This window comes from Lontra canadensis, unplaced genomic scaffold (assembly GCF_010015895.1).
Source record: "Lontra canadensis isolate GAN:19392208 unplaced genomic scaffold, GSC_riverotter_1.0 scaffold24, whole genome shotgun sequence".
NCBI classification, from domain to species: Eukaryota; Metazoa; Chordata; class Mammalia; order Carnivora; family Mustelidae; genus Lontra; species Lontra canadensis.
The window spans coordinates 4,344,349-4,362,209 of record NW_022631018.1 but is presented as its reverse complement, the minus strand read 5'-3'; the positions used below and the strand labels follow the sequence as shown (position 1 = coordinate 4,362,209).

Sequence of the window (17,861 nt, the reverse complement as noted above, 5' to 3'; positions counted from 1 at the left end):
GAGCCATTGGAGGGATTTAAGAATAGTAGGGGATACTGTGGTGATTTGAAATATCACTCTGGTCACTGTATGGAGGTGGAATGAGGTGGGTAAGAATACCAGGCACAGCATCTTTCTGTGCTACGTAGCAACTCAGTAAATGTTGCTCATTGACTGAACAGTCTGTGGGGCTTACAGTTCTTTCTGGGTTCACTGCGTCATGAATTTTTGGCTTCAAGCTGCAAAATCTTGAGTTACTTGATATAGATGTCTGAGTTTTAATATATGTGGTCTCCTTGAGCTTTTGCAAATTGTTGATCTGGCCAAAAACCACAACAGACAACATTTACTGAGAATTGACCTTGGTGCTGGATGCTGTGCTAATGCCTTGATGTGTATTATTTCATTTAATTCTCAGTGTGGGCCAGTGAGGAAGGATGGTGTTTGTATTCCTATTTTGTGTGTTTAGGGATGTGAAAGTCCTTGGTTCAGAGAGGAGTGGGGGATCTGGGACTCCCATCTAGGTATTTGTGACAGCAGCCATCAGTCTTAGTCACGACGTTCTAACAACTGTGGTTCATTCAAGCTTTCAGTACAATTTCAGTACCATTATAATAGAAAAAGGATGTTCCTTTAGCCCTGAAACAAGATATGATGTGGCTAATTGCCCCGCAGTTCCTCCTGGAATCTTGGTCAAAGCCCTTCATGGCATCAGGTCACCCATCCTTCCTTTGGCAGAAGGTTTTATTATAAATCCCACATACCTGGCATCATGTCCGAGAGGACTGTTGGATGTTTTGATCTTTTCAACCACCTGAATAAATCTCTGTCCTTTTTTCTTTTACAGAAATCTATAATTAGATGAGGTAATAATGCTCATTAGCCCAAGTTACAAATAGGATTCCAATAACCAACTGTTTCCTCAGGCAAGGATCATCCGCATCAATTAAGAGTCACTGCCAGCAATTGGTAAACTATTAGTTGAAAAATGTTTGCCATCATGGCCAGAGGAGTACTTCGCCTTTGGCCTGCCATCTGTCTGGCGCTTTTTGTTTATGTTTCTTCTGTCTTCATTTTCTATCCCCTGTGGCCGGCTCTTCTTTAGCTCTAATAGGTCCGTCTAAAATTGGCTTGTAAGTCGCTTGCCTAAAGAAGAGAATCTCATAACAGAGCATTGGGAATTTTTAATTTATAGTATCTCTATGATAATTAATAAAAGCACTGTGGGCCCTCAGAAAATGGAAGCAAGTCATCTTTGATCAACTCTGACTGGTCTTTACCCTTTGCAAAGCAGGGTTGAGAATCCAAGCAAAGAGGAGGTGAATGGGGCATTCCTGGTCAGCAGAGCTGGGAGCAACGGTAGTGGGATGCCCGGCTGATTGTGGGAGGCCGAATATGGAAAGTTCGTTGAGGAATCACCCTGCGTGCAAGACTGGAAAATAGGAAGAAGTGTCTTGTAGGGACGTTGAAAGGATTCAGCCATTTGCAGTTTGACAGTACATTGATATTGTTGGAGGAAAGGAGTCAAGAATTAACAGATTTATTTGCTTCTGCCCTTCACCCAAAAGCTGTAGGAAACTACAAGCTGCTGAAGATACAGCTTATGAATAAAGTCTTGCAAAAGGGCCATTGTTGATTTCACTCAAATTGGGAAAGATTTTCAAACTCATCTGTTTAGGTAAGGGCTGTGGGCAAGGAGGGGTGCTGTGCGTTCCGCACTGCTAATGTGTGGAAGGAGAATCCTGACCTCTGGCTTTTTAGTTTTTTTTCACATATTTGTTGTTGTTGTTGTTATTCTTACTGCTCTCTTAAGACTATTTTCCTCTAAAGTTTTGACTGGGCCTAAGACATTATAGTCCATCATTGAGTTTGAGGACAAAACCAAGGCCTTCCCATCATTTCACGCTGATGTTGCCATTTTCCAGACAAGTCTGTAAGGACTTATTTCCAAGAACAATGGCCCTTATACCTGCACTGTCCTTATTTTTCTATCATGATTATCCAAGCAAACAACCAAACATGCAAAGAACATGCTGGGAAAGAGTGTGGTGGGTAGGGAGGGAAGGAGATATATTTTTATTCAAGGCCTCTTATGTTCTAAGAATTTGATTTGGTGCTTTATATGATAGTTTATTTAACACTCCTGATAAGCTTGAAGGGGAGCAGATGAGGACACTCATCTGTGATGGTCAGCAGTGACGGTCAGACCCTTGGTTGGAAGGCTTCTAGAACTGAGATTCAAAGTCTGGCTCTCAGATGCCAGAGGTCCCCTCATTCACCCAGGCACATAAGCATTACTCCATGTCATGCTGCCTATGTAAGTACTCTCTATCATAGTTTTTATATTTTTCACTCTTTCTTGCAGCAAGAGAGGTAGAATAAAATCTAGGAAGGTGCAGTGTCAGAGAAGTCAATGACTAGATAAATGAATGAAGGGAATATGTAAACTACGTATTTCCTCTTGTAGGTAGATTCTCTTAAAGAATCAGCTGCTTATGTCTGCTCTTAACCAACTATCTCTTTATTGGCTCTGGTGAAACTGTCAAGTAAGAAAGTTTTTCCCTCCAGTTTGGGGTTCTTCCATATACCTGTCCTCTTTCCTTTGAGATCCTAAGATCCCTATTGCTACTGACTTATCAGTGACCACCAATTTGGCAACATGAAACGATTCCTAGCAATATCCTATGGTTTAAGGCTAAGATCTTTTCTTCTCTCCCCACATCAAATTTGTAAGTGAACAGCACATAATGTTAACTACAATGTTGTACAATAGATCTCCAGAACCTCTTCATCTTGAATAACTGAAACTTTATATACATTGAACAGTAGCTCCCTGTTTTACCCTTCCCCCAGCCCCTGACGACCACCACTCTACCTTCTTTCTTTCTTTCCTTCTTTTTTTTATTTAAAGATTTTATTTATTTATTTGTCAGAATGAGAGAGAGAGAGAGAGAGAGAGAGCACAAGCACAGGGAGCTGGAGGCAGAGGCAGAGGGAGAAGCAGGCTTCCCACTGAGCAGGGAGCTGGATGTGGGACTGGATGCTAGGACCCTGTGATCATGACCTGCGCCCAAGGCAGATGCTTAACTCACTGAGCCATCCAGGCGCCCCGTGTACCTTCTGCTTCTATAAGCTGGACTACTGTAGATAACTCACCGCAGTGAAATCATGCAGTGTTTGTCCTTCTGTGACTGGCTTATTTCACTTAGCATTATGCTTTCGAGGTCCATCCGTAGAGTACGCATCTGACAGGATTTCCTTCTTTTTTAAAGGTGAATAATATTCCACTTTAGGTGTGTCCGTATCACATTTCCTTTATTTGTTCATCCGTTGATGGACAGTTAGGTGGCCTCCACGTCTCAGCTATTATGAACAGTACCACAGTGATCATGGAAATGCAGGGAGCTCTTCGAGATCCTTGTTTCAGTTGTTTTGGATGAAAGAGCAGAGGTGGGATTGCTGGCTCATGAGGCAGTTCTATTTTTAGTTTATCAAGGAAACTTGGAACTCTTTTCCGTAATGACTCTGCCAGTTTACATTCCTACCACCAGTGTTCAAGGTTTCCCTTCCCTCCATATCCTAGCGAACATTTTTTTCTTTGTTTGTTTATAATGGCCATCCTTATAGTTGTGACATGATATCTTATTGTGGTTTTGATTTCCATCTCCCTGATGATCAGGCACAGTAAACCTCTTTTCATGTACCTCTTGGCCATTTGTATCTCTTCTTTGGAGAAATGTTTATTCATTCTGTGCCCATTTTTAAATTGGGTTATTTTATTTGTTTGCTTGGTGTGTCCTTTCTTTTCTGTTGCGTTGTAGAAATTCCTTATATGTTATGGATATTAACTCCTATCTGATATGTTGTTTGCAGATATTTTCTCCCATTTGGTATGTTGCCTTTTAACTCTGTTGATTGTTTTCCTTTGCTGTGTCAAAGCTTTTGAACTTGATCTAGTCTTGCTTGGCTATTTGTGCTTTTGTTGCCTATACTTGTGGTGTCATAGTCACGAACTCAATGCCATGACCAGTGTCATGAAGCTTTCCCCCATGTATTCTTTTTAAAAATTTTTTTTAAAGATTTTATTTATTTATTTGACAGACAGAGGTCACAAGCAGGCAGAGAGAGAGGAGGAAGCAGGGTTCCCGCTGAGCAGAGAGCCCAATGTGGGGCTCAATCCCAGGATCCTGGGATCATGACCTGAGCCAAAGGCAGAGGCTTTAACCCACTGAGCCACCCAGGCGCCCTCCCCCTATGTACTCTAGGAATTTGGTGGATATCCAGTTTTCCCAGTACCATTTTTGAAGAGACCGTCCCTTCCCCAACTATTTATTCTTGGCACCCTTGTCAAAGAGCAGTTGACTGTATAGTTTGGGTTTATTTCTGAGTGTTTAGGTTCCATTGTTATATTTTTTTTGTCTGTCAGTATGCCAGTTCCATGCTGTTTTAATTACTATAGCCTAGTAATTTATTTTGAAATCAGAAACTGGGACACTTCCAACTTTGTTCTTTTTCAAGATTGCTTTGGCTCTTCAGTATCCTTTGTGGTTCCATATGAATCTAGGATTTTTTTTTTCTATTTCTGTAAAAACTGCTGTTGTAGTTTTGTTAGGAATTGATTGAATCTGTAGATTGCTTGGGGTAAGCATGGATATTTTAACAGTATTAAGCCTTCAACTCCATGAAAACAAAGTGTCTTTTCATTTATTTATGTCCACAAGTAAACTGTTAGAACTAATAAGTGAATTTATTAAAATTGCAGGATGCAAAACTCAATATAAAAAATCGAATGCATTTCTATACCCTAACAATGAACAATCCGAAAGTGAAATTAAGAAATCAATCCTATTTACAATAGCATCAAAAAGAATAAAAACTTAGGAATAAACTAAACCAAAGAGATGAAAGACTTGTACACTGAAAACATTGCTGATCTCCTTTTAACAGAACTTGACCTGTCCTCTTAGGACCATGCTAGGTCATAGGCAAGGTAATCTGGTAAATAAATTCAAACCTAATTATAAATGGCTTACTGGTTTATCCTTCCCACATATTGGCCAGGAGTATTTTAACCCAAAGGTACGGGTAACAAGGTCATACTGTCTGAGCTGCCTACAGGTGAAATTTTTTTTTTTAATTTTATTTTTTATAAACATATATTTTTTTTCCCCCAGGGGTACAGGTCTGTGAATCTCCAGGTTTACACATTTCACAGCACTCCAGGTGAAATATTTTTAAATGAATATTTTAAAAATTGTAAAATACAACACTTGATTGCACTATCTAGTATAACTAGACCTGAGTGTGTGTGTGTGTGTGTAGGTGTGTGGTTCAGCATTGAGCAAAATCACATACACATTATCAAGTATGAATACAAACAGTTATTCTTGGAAGACCTCTCTGAAATTATAATGTAATTTAGTAAGAAGACATGATTTCAGAGTTCCCCACATTGAATACATACACAACTTTTCAGTGAGTTTGGGAAAATACAGTTTGGGAGGAGTGCAATGATACGGGAATGGAACTTTTTTGATCACTTACCGTGTGATAATTTGCATACATTTTTCATTTACTCCTTCTTCAAACTTATGAGATAGATGTTTGTCCCATTTTACAGATGAGGAAACTAAGGCTCAGGGAGATAGCAGCCAAGTTCACTCTTTAAAAAAAAAAAAAAGATTTATTTATTTATTTGAAGAGAGAGCAAGAGAGAGCACAGGGAGTTGGGGAGAGGAGAGAGAGAATCCCAAGCAGACTCCAGGTTGAGCACAGAACCGTATGCGGGCTCGATCCCAAGACACTGAGACCACTGCCAGAGTGGAAACCAAGAGTTAGATGCCCAACCGACTGGGCTGGCCCAGGCGCCCCACGCCCAACTTCGATCTTAATGTAAGTGTGGATTTGAAGCTGGATCCACTTGCCTTGAAGCCTGTGTTTCCCCTTTATACACCAGGTGGCCAGCCAGGGAGCTGGTGGTGTAGAAGAGAGGGTGATGAGATCTGAAACCTGAGCGAGGCCTTGTGAGCTGTAATCTGCTCTGTCTGGGAAGGCTTCCTGTGAGGGGCGGAGCTGAGAAACTACCTGATACCCCTGAGGTGAAAAATTTTCAATAGTCTCCAAGTTTACAGCCCCAATTTGGGTTAGAGTAGTGATGAAGTTAATCTTGAGGGTTGCTTAACTGTCCTCAGGGGCATCTTGTGGTCTTTGAGATCACTGATTAGGCAGGTCCTCTAGGGGTGGGCCAGGGGACCTGGGGGATGGCTTAAGGAGGGGGAGGGTAGGGCCACCACATCATTTTCCTCTAGGCACTGGGGACACTCTGTCCTGGTGATCACAGGAGGATCTAGACTATGTGCTTTTACTTTTTAAGTTATAGAAACAACCACTTTGGTTTTATAAAAAGAGTATGCACTCTCTCCACAGTTACTGAGTAGGGTAGTTCTGGTTGTCTGAGGGAAACTTGGCCGAGTTACTTCAAGATGGTCTCAAGTGTCCAAAATCCTTTTGCCTTTCCTCGATGTGCCCTCGCTGTCATTTATTCTGCTATTCTGGGAAGAGGAGTACACAGGATTCTCTAGCTTTTCAGCTCATGATCTATTTATCAAGAACCAAATCCTAGCCTTATGCCTTAGCATGGCAATTAGTGAGAGGTCTTTAAAAACAAATTTAAAGGTGATTGAGGCCAATTAGGGGGGATAGTATTACAGACATGAACTCTAAAGTTTCTTGTAACTGGTGTGGAATTCTGTCATGTGCCGAAGTGTGACTACATTATCATCTGGTGCCGTGCTGTTGGTTTATTAAGATGGGTTCTAGAAGATGTTATAATCTTTGGTCCTGGTGGCAGATCGATCTGTCATGACAAAACTCCCTCGGGCAATCTCCTCACGAAGGGCTCTTTCCTTGCTGTTGTTATCCCGCTGTGTCCCCTCAGTAAGGAAAACTCAACCCATGGCTGTCTCACTAAGATTCACACAGCCTCCGGGGCCAGTGATGGTCCACTTTCCAGGCTGTTAGTCCCAGTAAAACCCTTTCCTGCTTCGCCCCTTCCCACCCACAGTGGTCAGTTACTACGGACGAGCTTTATCATAATGGGTGGTAGAAAAAAAGTCCAGAGCAATTTCCTATTGGCTGCATGCTGATGCAGGAGCGGGACGGCCGCTGGGCATGGGTTTTGGAATATCCTCCGACCACTTCTTTTTTGTCCTAATGAAAAACTTCCTGGCTTGGAGGACTGCTCTGATTTAATCTAAATTCAGGAGGCAACAAAAGTTTTCCCGACCCTCTCCTCCATCCTTTTGGCACTGCCCCCTCCCCCTTTATCTCTTAGCAAAGGAAGAAGACACACACTTGGATCCTCCCCAACCCCATACCACACCCGGTCCCTTTTCGGCACCGGGCGACCATGCAGGAAACCCGAGCACCTTGAAAGGGCTGTGTCCCGATCGCCTTCGGAGCTGGAGAAACTATTGCCCGCTCACTTGATGCACGGGATTTGAGCAAAGGAGAGTGTGCTCCGAGCACAAACAGGAAAGCCTGACATCACGGAGCGGCGGAGCGGCGCGGGGAGGAGTCTGCGGCGCCCTCGCTCGCCGCGCTCCCTTTGTGGCCCGAGTCGCGCGCACCGGCGGCGGCGGCGGCGGCGGCGGCGGGGGCAGCGCGCGGGTCTGTGCTCGCTCGGGGCGCGGCGGCTGCGCGGGCGGTGGGCTGGGGGCGCCGCGGCCGCGCCGGCCGACACTGCGTGGGCACCGGGGAGCAGGGCGCACCATGCCGCGGCCGCGGACCGGAGAGAAAACTGAGAATGAAATTGCTTTGGCAAGCTAAAATGGTAACGAGAGCTCTGCCTTCTCCCGAGGCTTCTCTGCCGGGGAATCTTCTCCCGCTTTCTCTGGGCGTGTTTGGACTCCTCGGAGCGGACGGAGCCATCCGACCCCCTGCTCGGGAGCCGAGGCTTTCTCGCTCTGCTTTGTATGCCTTCCTCTCCGCGTTGTCCCCTCCCTTTCATCCACACTGACTTTCTCGCCAGGAGCCTTTGGTGTGTCTGGGGCAGATGTTTGCGGGGAAAAGAAAACTTTTCAGGACAGGGAACTGTTAGGCGGGGTGGCCCCGGGAGCGCCTCTGCGTCCCGGCGGCTCTTTAACACGACTTCAGGTTTAGCTGCGGACGTGGAAGTCCCGGCGGTCGCCGCACGCGTTTTACTTGCAGTTGCGTGATGCTGTGTTGCCTTTTTTTTTTTTTCCCCTTTAATTTCACTTGCCAGATTATTTTACGGAAATAAAAAGTTTTTAACCCCCCGACCGCGCTAATAACTCTCTGGGTCCCAACGCAGCAAGAGGAGAAAAAGACACGGGAAGCATTTCACTTCCAAAGGAGAAAGGACTCTTGGCATTTTAAACACTTGTTTGTGCCTGAGTTTGAAATGTAGTATGCTCAAATAACTGAGCCATTATAAAAGTAGTACCGACTCTTTCTACCATCGAATGATTTTTCCTTCAACTTATGTGGGGCTGGGGGAGGGCCGGGGAGAGTTAACCAGGAGTAAATCACAGTGTCTTAAGGAAGAGGGGGTGGGAAAGACTTAAAAAACCAAAAAACCCCAAACCCCAAGATACGTGAGTGAGTCTAGGAAAAAGAACTACATGGAAAAGTCTGGGGATCCTGATACCACGGGAAAGGACGGGGAGCCAAGAACATTTCAGCATTCCCTCTATCGCAATGTGTCTTGTGTTGCTCTGATTGTAGTATTTATTTTGAACAACCCATCTTGTGCCCCGAGTGCTGTTGTAAGCAGGAAAGCCGCTGGGATAGATGGTGGTTAGCGGAGAGGAAAAAAAATACTCTTTTTTCTTTCTCTTTATCCCATCCCCTGGCAGAGCTCGATTCAGGACTGGGGTGAAGAGGTAGAGGAAGGCGCTGTTTACCATGTCACCCTCAAAAGAGTCCAGATTCAACAGGCTGCCAATAAAGGAGCAAGATGGCTAGGGGTGAGTAAAGCCGGAGAGACTGTGAACTTTGGAGTTGCAGTGCCTGTTGTTCTGTGAATATCATCATTATTTAGCAGTGGCAGGCTTTTCTTTTCCTTCTTCTTCTCCTTCTCCTCTTTTGGCCTTAAAAAGGAAACTGCCAATGACCGACTGTTTGCACTAGCTGTACAGGTCTGTTTTTGTACTTAATGTTTTCCAAAGCATCTTCCCTCGGTTTGTCAATAATTCAGAACCTCTTAGAAACATCTTGAGGTCTTTGGCAAACAGAGTAGGGGTGGCGTGGCAGAAAGTGACACTCAGTAACAGGACCAGAAAGCAGCATTCTCTGTGTTAGACAAGAACCATAAGCACTTTGGCCCAGATGGCAGCCTTTTCTCTCTCCGTCCTCCCCCTGCTGATGCTGACAGCCCCTCTGCTTCTGTACCTTCACCAAGTACCCAGAATGCTCAGGGGACAGAGACAGACCATTCGGGATCTGCCTATCTTCTTTCGGGGTGGGGGGTGGTGGTGGTGGTGGTGGTGGCGGCAGATTTCCCATTTTTACGTCCTCTCTGCAGCCGGTGAGGAGACAAATGCATGTATCGTGCCCTCGATTTCATGTGTAGCGGGCACAGAATGTTGGGTCTTTGGAGAAACACTGCTTCCATAAACAGGACTTTTTCCACCGAGGTTCTGAAATCTTGGTTGGGATCATGTGACTTATCTGTTATCACCTAGTGGCTCCTTCAACACATCCTGGGGAGAAGTGGAAAGCTTAGTGACAGGATCACTCCTTGGGCAGATACCAACATGTGGAAGAACGAAGGAATTCTCGATCTGGAGATAGAAGGAATCCTCAGCAGTGAGAGGTGACACAGAGAGCCTTGAGAAAGAAAATCGGGGTGGGCTGAAGAGAGGGGATGGAGTGTGGTTTCACCTGGCCTCGTTTGAGCCACACTCAGGCTTCATAGGGGATGGACTGGAAGGCGGCGATGATTATGCACTTGTGTTCAATCTTCACTGGCTTTGCCTCTCCCAGAATTCAGTGCTTGAACAGATTCAAAGGGAGGGTGTGAAGGCAGACAGGAAACAAAACTGCCCAGGGCCTCACGTGGAGACTAGAGGCAACATGTAACCTGTGTGTCCCGAGTTTCGGGCAGGATGGTTTGCAGTGGGGACCGCTGCTGGGTCCGCTGTTCTGCTGACACAGGCCTTCGCTGCTCTGGGCTTATCCAGTTGCCTCAACTCAGGCGTTTCCTTCTCTGTACTTAGGGCCGAGGTACCACCCACGAGGGCTGTCACCTCTTGGTGACAACTGCGGGTGTGGCCGGGAAGGGCAGGGATCTTTCCTTTGAAAACCGGAGCCCTTCACTTATCAACCAGGTCCCTTCCTCTGAGTAGGACTTTCAGGCACATCATGTGCATCCCCAGCAGACCTGATAGGGAAGGAAGGCAGATCCAGAATTCTGACGAGTCATCCCTTTGTTTTGGGCGGCTGTGTCTATGCATTTTATTTGACTGTGGTGTTGATGTGGTTGGGCCTGTTTTGGTGTTTCACAATGATTCACAAGTTCTAAACCAGCTGCCTCGGAAAGGGTCATTACGTTCCCTGATGCTGAGTTGTTCCTCTCTTTCTAAGGACACTGATGTTGCTTGGGTGACAGTTTTAGTTTTTAGCCAACACAGCACCCATGAATGGAGAAGTCATGGGGAAACAGAGGGGTTAACTTTATAGGCCCCAAACCACAAAGTGTGGCTCTTTGAGATGTGCACAGGTATTTCGTGATTCTCATTGACTGTTCTATTTGCTGGACTCGGCCTCTTTTCTCTTCCCGCTCTCAGTGTTCGCAGATTTATACAGAGTTCAGAGTTGGTTCACCTGGGCTTAGCAGCAGAGCTGAGATATTGAGAGGGAGGACAACATGTAAAGATTTCTTCTGGTTGGTGGAAGAATCTCTCTTCCCTTCTAGTGCCACAAAGTGTGGTTTGTGGTCACCACCCCAGCCCTCAAGAGCATGTTCTTAGGAACTTTCCAACTCTAATCCTACTTGTTTTCTTGTCATAGGTGTCCTGTTGGGAAGCTCTGTTTTTTGTCCTTGGAAATTCCAGACTTAATTAAATGTGACTCAACCAATTGAGCCATGGTAATTACAAAACCCTTCTTTTTAGGACCGAGTGGCTTCTCCATATTTGTTCTCCTACATTCCAGTAGCCCTTTCAAAATTCTCCAAAGCAACTGGTTTTAGTGTCAATTAGAGATCGAGGGGAGGTGAGAGTATTACTGAAATATGTCAGTAATCCTGTAAGGAAGGTGGTGTTGTGATTATCTTTTTTTTTTCCTCCCCACATAAAGAAACTAATGCCTAGAGAGGTTAAATTGCTTGCCAGATTCACACAGCTAGGAGGTGGTAGAGGTTGGATTCAAACCCAGTTGGTTAGTTCCTTGCTGTCAGGAACTGCCTGGAACCTTCTGGCTGTTTCCATGAGAGTGGAAGAAAACATTGGCTCAGAAGACCAGGGATGCATGGGGCGTACTTTTTGCCTAGATGCAACACCTGCCACAGGACTTGAGTGGTGGGGCTTTCTCTTTTTGACACCCTGAATGATAGTTTGACCCACAAATCGAGACATTTGTTGTGAAGATCTGCATCTTAGTTAGATAGTCTCCATTTTGGGTGTGTCATGTGTGGAGCCCCAAAGAAATGTATGAGGTTATGCAGCGCACGAGGGTGGGCATAGCTCTCACTACAGGTACGTAAGGCTTTTTAAATGCCTTAAAGCCTGAGTACAAGTTTTGAATTTTCTGCTACTGAGATCTCAACATGTAATGAAGATTCAATTTGGAAAGGATAGTAAAAATAATTACACATCCTTGGACGGGAAGTATCATACAATCCAAAACATTTAGAACATTCTTTTTTTTTACTATTTGCTTGTTAAATTTTGTGTTTCATTGATCTTTTGAAGTAAAACCCTCCACCTTTGGTTGTAAAATATACAACTGAGTATGGCCCAGGCTGCATTTCCTTCTCTGTGCAGCTGTGGCTTTACCTGTTAACAGTGAGGTTATGTTGGGCAAACTTTGAAAAGCCAAATATTATTGAAATACTGACCCGATTCTCCCTTTACAATAACTTCTTAGACTGGGACAACTTTTCCTAGCCTTCCAGGAGAAATGACTGCGGTTATGTCGTAGGATCATGAAGTCCCCAGATTGGAAGGGGCATTAACAAGTAATTCCATCCAACCATTCAGTCAGCTTGTAGAATGGCCAGTGATTTCTGGAAGGGCAAATGGTCAAAGCTTGTTATTTTTCTTTGGTCTCAGTGTTGGGTTTTATATTGACAAGTGATATATAGAGATGATTTAAGAAAACATCCATATTCTCTGGAGTCATAAAATGTACCATTTTAGGAAGAATACTCAAATGGACAGAGGTTGAAGATCCAACTGTTAGGGAAGGGGCTTTGGGGTCAGGAGCCCAGTCTGCTGTCTTTGGACTATAAGAGATGCAGGGTACAGAGAAATGTATCCAACCTAAGATAAATTCAAAGTGGGGACATTTGTTTAGCAAGGAGCATTGGTAAGCGCTAGTGCGACGCAGCAAGGTTTGTGGGGGGTGGCCACATGGCTTCTCTCAGTTTTATGCTTCTGTGGTTATGTGGTCTTTGAGGTATGGCCCCTGTTCCTCCCCTCCCTGTGTCTTCTACCTATCACTCTGTCTCCCACATAGGCCCTGGTTGGGTTGAGTTGAAATGCTTGATAGTTGGGAGGCTGGTAAAGTTAGTGAACCAGGACAGGAGAAAGCAGAATATATTTAGAAATAAAGAGAACTGGAATTCCGTTACAGAACCTAGTGTTTGGGATGAATTGTGGCCAGTCCGTGAGTTGTATGGGTACAGTGACAACGTGACCACTTGTCCCATCTGGATGGAGAAGTTGACTCTCACTGGATACACTATGTGGATTGACTCTATCTGGTGTTTTGGTGGCGTTGCTATCATATTACCTTCAAATAGTCTATGGTTCCTCAAGTTTTCACCTACTTCACTTATGGGAAGCTTCTCTGATCTCCCAAGTCTGGAGGAGATGCCTCTTCTCCAGGTTCCATAAGCATTCTCTATTTCTCTGTCATACGTTCAGCTCACTCTGTTGTAATTATCTGGTTATTTGCTTCTATCCCTCACTAGACTGCTAACTTGGTGAAGTGGGAACGGTGGCCATCTAGATGGCAGAAACTCAGTGTGTGTTGAATGAATGGATCCAGCTTCCTTCCTTTCTGGGACACTAATATTGTCTTGATACACATGAATGTGTGGTTGCTCCGCATTTAAAACGCAATCAGCATGAAGATGTTAGCTTATAAAGAAGAGGAGGGGTGTGTGGGAGCAAGAAAAATCAATTAGGTGATGATTATAGCTATCTTGCATTCTTTCTGGAACAAAGCGGGGCACAAAGGTAGTGATTATTCGTTTTGAGAAAAAAAATCACAGCAGTGAATTAACGAGACACTTCCCCAGTACCTTTCAAAAGCAAGAGACCCTATTGTACTTGTCTCACTGCTGAATGCTGAAGAAAGAAAGGCAATGCATGAGTTAAAAAGTGTTGGCAAGCATTATAAATATGTGTGGTTGGAAAGCTCAGGAGCGGGATTTTAGAATGGTAAGGAACTAAGCCCTAGAGGAGCCCTTAGTTTACAGTTGGTCATCCTTGTTTTCATCTAGGAAAACAGGCCTTTGGGTTGCATTATTCCTGTCTATCAAAATGTTGAATTTAGGCTTTAGAAAGTCACTTTCAAAATTATCAGCCATCTGTAGCCAAATAAACTGATCTTTTTCTTTTTGACCTTGGGAACATGTTTCTGAAATACTCTGCTAATATGGTAGCTTGCACCAGTCGAGAAGATGTCAGTTTCAAGTGCCCAAGATATCCTTACGGTGTTGGATCCTTTCATTTCTTGTAAAATCCATTGGGATCTGAGTCAGGGATATTCAGTCTGTAATTAAGAATATCCAGTTGAGTTCAGCAATTCGGGGACAACTCCGCTGAATTCCAAATACGTGTCTACCCTTGTCACATACATGATAGTACAAATGTAAGAGTACGTTGACTCTGTATGCTTAAAGTATACATTCTGTTAAATCAGTCTTATAAACACATCTTATTCTTATTTCTGTGAAATTATAAAGAGAAAGTTTAGTGATGTTTTCAATTTAGAAAGAAAAGGAGGGCAATACGGTCAATACTATGCTTTTCTCCTTGAGTGCCTCGCTGCAATTTGTCCCTGCCCTATCCTACTTATTTGTTTCCTTTGTCCATAGCGTATGTTCCTTTTACACCTCCCCCTTCTAAATAATTAAAATCTTGTAGTGACTATCTTACACATTTTAAGTTAAAATATACAATAATAAGCTGAATTGAGTAAGACATTAACATTTCTACCATGGTATACCATGATATATCTCATGATATGGAAAAAAAAAAAGATTTCTGTAAACAGAGCAAGGAAAGTTATGGTTAAATGGGGGAAGATACCAAATGTGGCTTCACCCCACTAGAAAGGCTCAGCTAGCTCATGTCTTTTGCTGATGGGTGTGGCTCTCTCCAGAGTTGATTTGGAGTCTGGAGTTTTTGGCAGTTTCTGGGGTCCTTTGCTAGTAAACACATCCAGTATGAACTTCCTCACGGCTGCTCCTTGTCCGTTTGTGGGATTCTGTCATCTGTGTTTGAGTCAGCTAACGTTGCCTTCGATAGCATTCCTTTATTCATCCAAAACCGACATTATGCCAAGCACCATGTTAAGTCTTGGGAATCCAAGACAAAACGAAACACAAGTCGTTCTGAAGGAACCTACAGGGAGTAGGGGAGACAGAAATGTAAACTGATTATGGTATATTGAGGTGTGTATGATCAGTGCCATGTGAGGAATCTGTGTGCTAGGGGAGCCCCAGAGGAGGGCATGTAACTTAGGTGGTAAGGTGGGAGTGGGTACTCCAGGAAGGCTGCCTGGAAGAGAGGGCTCTTTAGTGAAGAGTTGAGTTGACAGATGAGTAGGAGTTAAAGGAGGTGTGGGCGCTGGAGGCAGGCTTTCCAGTCAGCACAGGGTCAGGGAAAGCATGGAGGCCGGAGGTGAGAGCACTGTGAGGGCTCAGTGTAGGGAAGAGGGAAGGACGCCTGGTGGAAAGGTGACAGGAAAAGAGGCTAGAGAGAAGGGTTCAGTCAGGTGTCTGGGAGTCCGGAATGCTAAGCTCTGGGTTTTGCTCTGTCCTGAATGCTGGGTAGTCACAGAAGGGCTTCAGGCAGAATGGCATGGCCAGATCTGCATTTTAGCAAGATGACTGACCCCTGAGGGGTGGATGCACTTCGAAGGACAGACTGGGACGTGGGGGGGGGGGGGGGAGGAGAACATGGGGGGGACATGAGGAAAGGGACAAGGACCTGAATGGCAGCAGAACAGAGGGTGGGGTGGGGGGATGGCAGTCAAGGAAGGAGAAGGGTGGGAGTGGGGGATGGGAGGCCTGGTAGGCGAGGATCTTAGCACCCTGGCTTCAAAGAGCTTGTCAAAGCTGGGCCTTCTGGGATCCGCATCACCCTGTGCTCCCTGGGTGACATGTCCTGGGGACTTCCAGTCAGCCTTCCTCGTGTATATGCTAGCAGATGTCTCCTTTCTTGTCAGAAGGCCTTGAAGAATAACCAGACCCCCACGTGCCTGATAAGTCACGTCCAGAGACCCGACCTCAGGCTCACCATGAGTAGGCCACAAGCTGTGCGTGGTTCTCAGATTCCAGAGAACTTTGAAGAGCTGGTGGTTTCTCTCTCTCTCTCTCTCTCTCTCTCTCTTTCTTTCTTTCTAAGTCTTCTGTTTCCCTACAAACTAAACAAATTAAATCTGTAGGCCACAGAGAGAGAGAGTAAATATGGGACCCACAGGACTATGATTATAGAGCTGTATTTTAGACAACAGCAGTTAAACTTATAATTGTCATGTTAGAGACACAAGAAATTTTATGGTTGGGTGTCTTGGCCTTTTTCCTCTCTGCCTTCGCTGTCTTTAACCCCTCTCTGACACTGTTTGTCTTGGTTCCCTGCATTTCTGGTCTTGGAGGCTAAGTCTGATTGCGAATTGCACTCATGTAAAAGAAAAAAATCTTTCTCTCTTACACACACACACACACACACACACACACACACACAGAGCCTGCGTTAAGATGTCTTTTCACATTTTATTTTTTAGGATTTCCCACATCTTTGGAATGTCACTCCGTGGCCTCTTCTATATAATTATTCAAAGCCTGACTTTGTCATGATTTGCTTGTTTTCCCTTAATTGTGTCATTTTTGTGATTAACTCGCACTGTCTAGGAACCGTCTTCAGTTTAAAAAAGAGTAAAAACAGAGAGAGGGAGGAAGGAATAAAGGTAGGGCAGGCTTCCAACATGAGGAGGAAGACTCCGCCTTGGAGAATCTCAGTCAGTCTTGTGAAGAGAGAGGCTCACGTCATTTATTGCTGATCCTTTTGCAGAAATACCCGTGCCTTTCCACAGATGTGGCTGTGTATTGTGTTCTGAGGTTAGGGTTCCTGCCTAGCTTGCTCCCACCAGGCCAACTTCTCCTTCATGTCCTGTAGTATGGGACTTCTAAGGGTAATAACAGTGGTACCTGGGGGTGGGATCGTGTGTTGTCAGTGGTTCTGTATATTTTTCCCTCCTCACAGACTCATTACCCTACATTTTCCAGCATTTAATTGCTTGTGCCATCTGTAGGCCGTTCATTTGAATTCGTTTCCACACAGTTAATCTTGTCCCATGTAAACTTTCCCAGACGTTTTCTATTTGTTTGCTCCTTTCAGCAGAGAATTGAGCAATTCAACTTTTTCCTTTATTTCGTTTCCTGCTGATTTAAATATCCATTCTCCTCGCTTATAAAAGCGAAGCCAAGGCTGAGTCCTTCCAGTTTCATAATTCTAGAGAAAACTGGAAAACCAAAACCAAACCTTTTTCGCTAAAAGTAGAACGTCTTTGGTCAGAAGCGTCAACTGAGGCCGTTCACAAGCCCCTTGCTAACACTTTCCCCTACTTTTGTGTCCTTCTTGTTCCCATAGCTTCTGTCACTGCCGGTGATGAGGCTAGAATAATGGAGACAGTTGTTATCTAATGAAAGAACATTGAATGGATATAAATAAAAAAATCAAAACTGGATTAGATATTGGCTTAAAATGCTTAATAGTCATGACTTTTCCAATTAACATTGCAACACTTGAAATTATTTACTGAGATAATGGGCACTCCTAACTAGAAAACTCAGGAAATTGGAAGCATTGCGTTAGTTTGTGAAGCACACAGAAAGCATTTGCTATCTTCTGTCCCCACATTGCCTCCTCCCAATGGCACAACACAATGAGCATATCTATTGTAAAAATGACTTCCCCAAGTATTGACAAGGCCTGGCGCCATCAGGGCCGGGCTGGGGAATTAGCACGTGGTTCTTTCTCCTCAGTTGGAGCCTTGGCAGGGGCTGACATCTTCTGGTAGCTCTTCCTTCTCACGAGCTCTGGTTGAGGGAGGTCCTAGGGCACTGGTGAAGAGCCCCTAGTCAGTCGTATTGTAAAAACTCTGTATGGGGACAGACGGTCACTACTGTCTGTAGTGGTGAGCATTTTCGAAATGTACAGAATTGCCAAATCATGGTATTGTACACCTGAAGCTAATGCAATATCGCATGTCGGCTATCCTTCAGTTAACGATAGAAAAAGAGAGAGCCTGGGCTCTGGAGCCAGGCAGACCTGAATTCAGAACCCGTCTCTGCCACGTGTGAGCTGTGTGGGCTTGAGCTGTGATGCTACAAAACTTGCACTTGTAGAGAGGATTCTAGTAGTTCCGTCTGATGGAAAGACTGGGGGGAGTGAATGAATTATGTA

General features: G+C 44.5%; 1 protein-coding gene across 4 annotated transcripts in view; it reads left to right on the top strand.

Moving 5' to 3' along the window:
• Nucleotides 1-17,861, top strand: part of RGL1 (ral guanine nucleotide dissociation stimulator like 1) — a 224,635-nt gene that overhangs the window by 96,321 nt on the left and 110,453 nt on the right. The window contains exons 1-2 of one of the 4 annotated variants that reach the window (XM_032862656.1): nucleotides 7,645-7,810; nucleotides 8,856-8,966. The exons of 1 other annotated variant lie outside the window; for it this stretch is intronic. In XM_032862656.1, coding sequence (XP_032718547.1) covers nucleotides 7,784-7,810; nucleotides 8,856-8,966 — 138 coding nt within the window. In that variant the 5' untranslated portion in view covers nucleotides 7,645-7,783. Of the gene's footprint in view, nucleotides 1-7,644; nucleotides 7,811-8,855; nucleotides 8,967-17,861 lie in introns of those variants that run through there. 2 more of the 4 variants (XM_032862655.1, XM_032862658.1) reach the window with 2 other exon arrangements.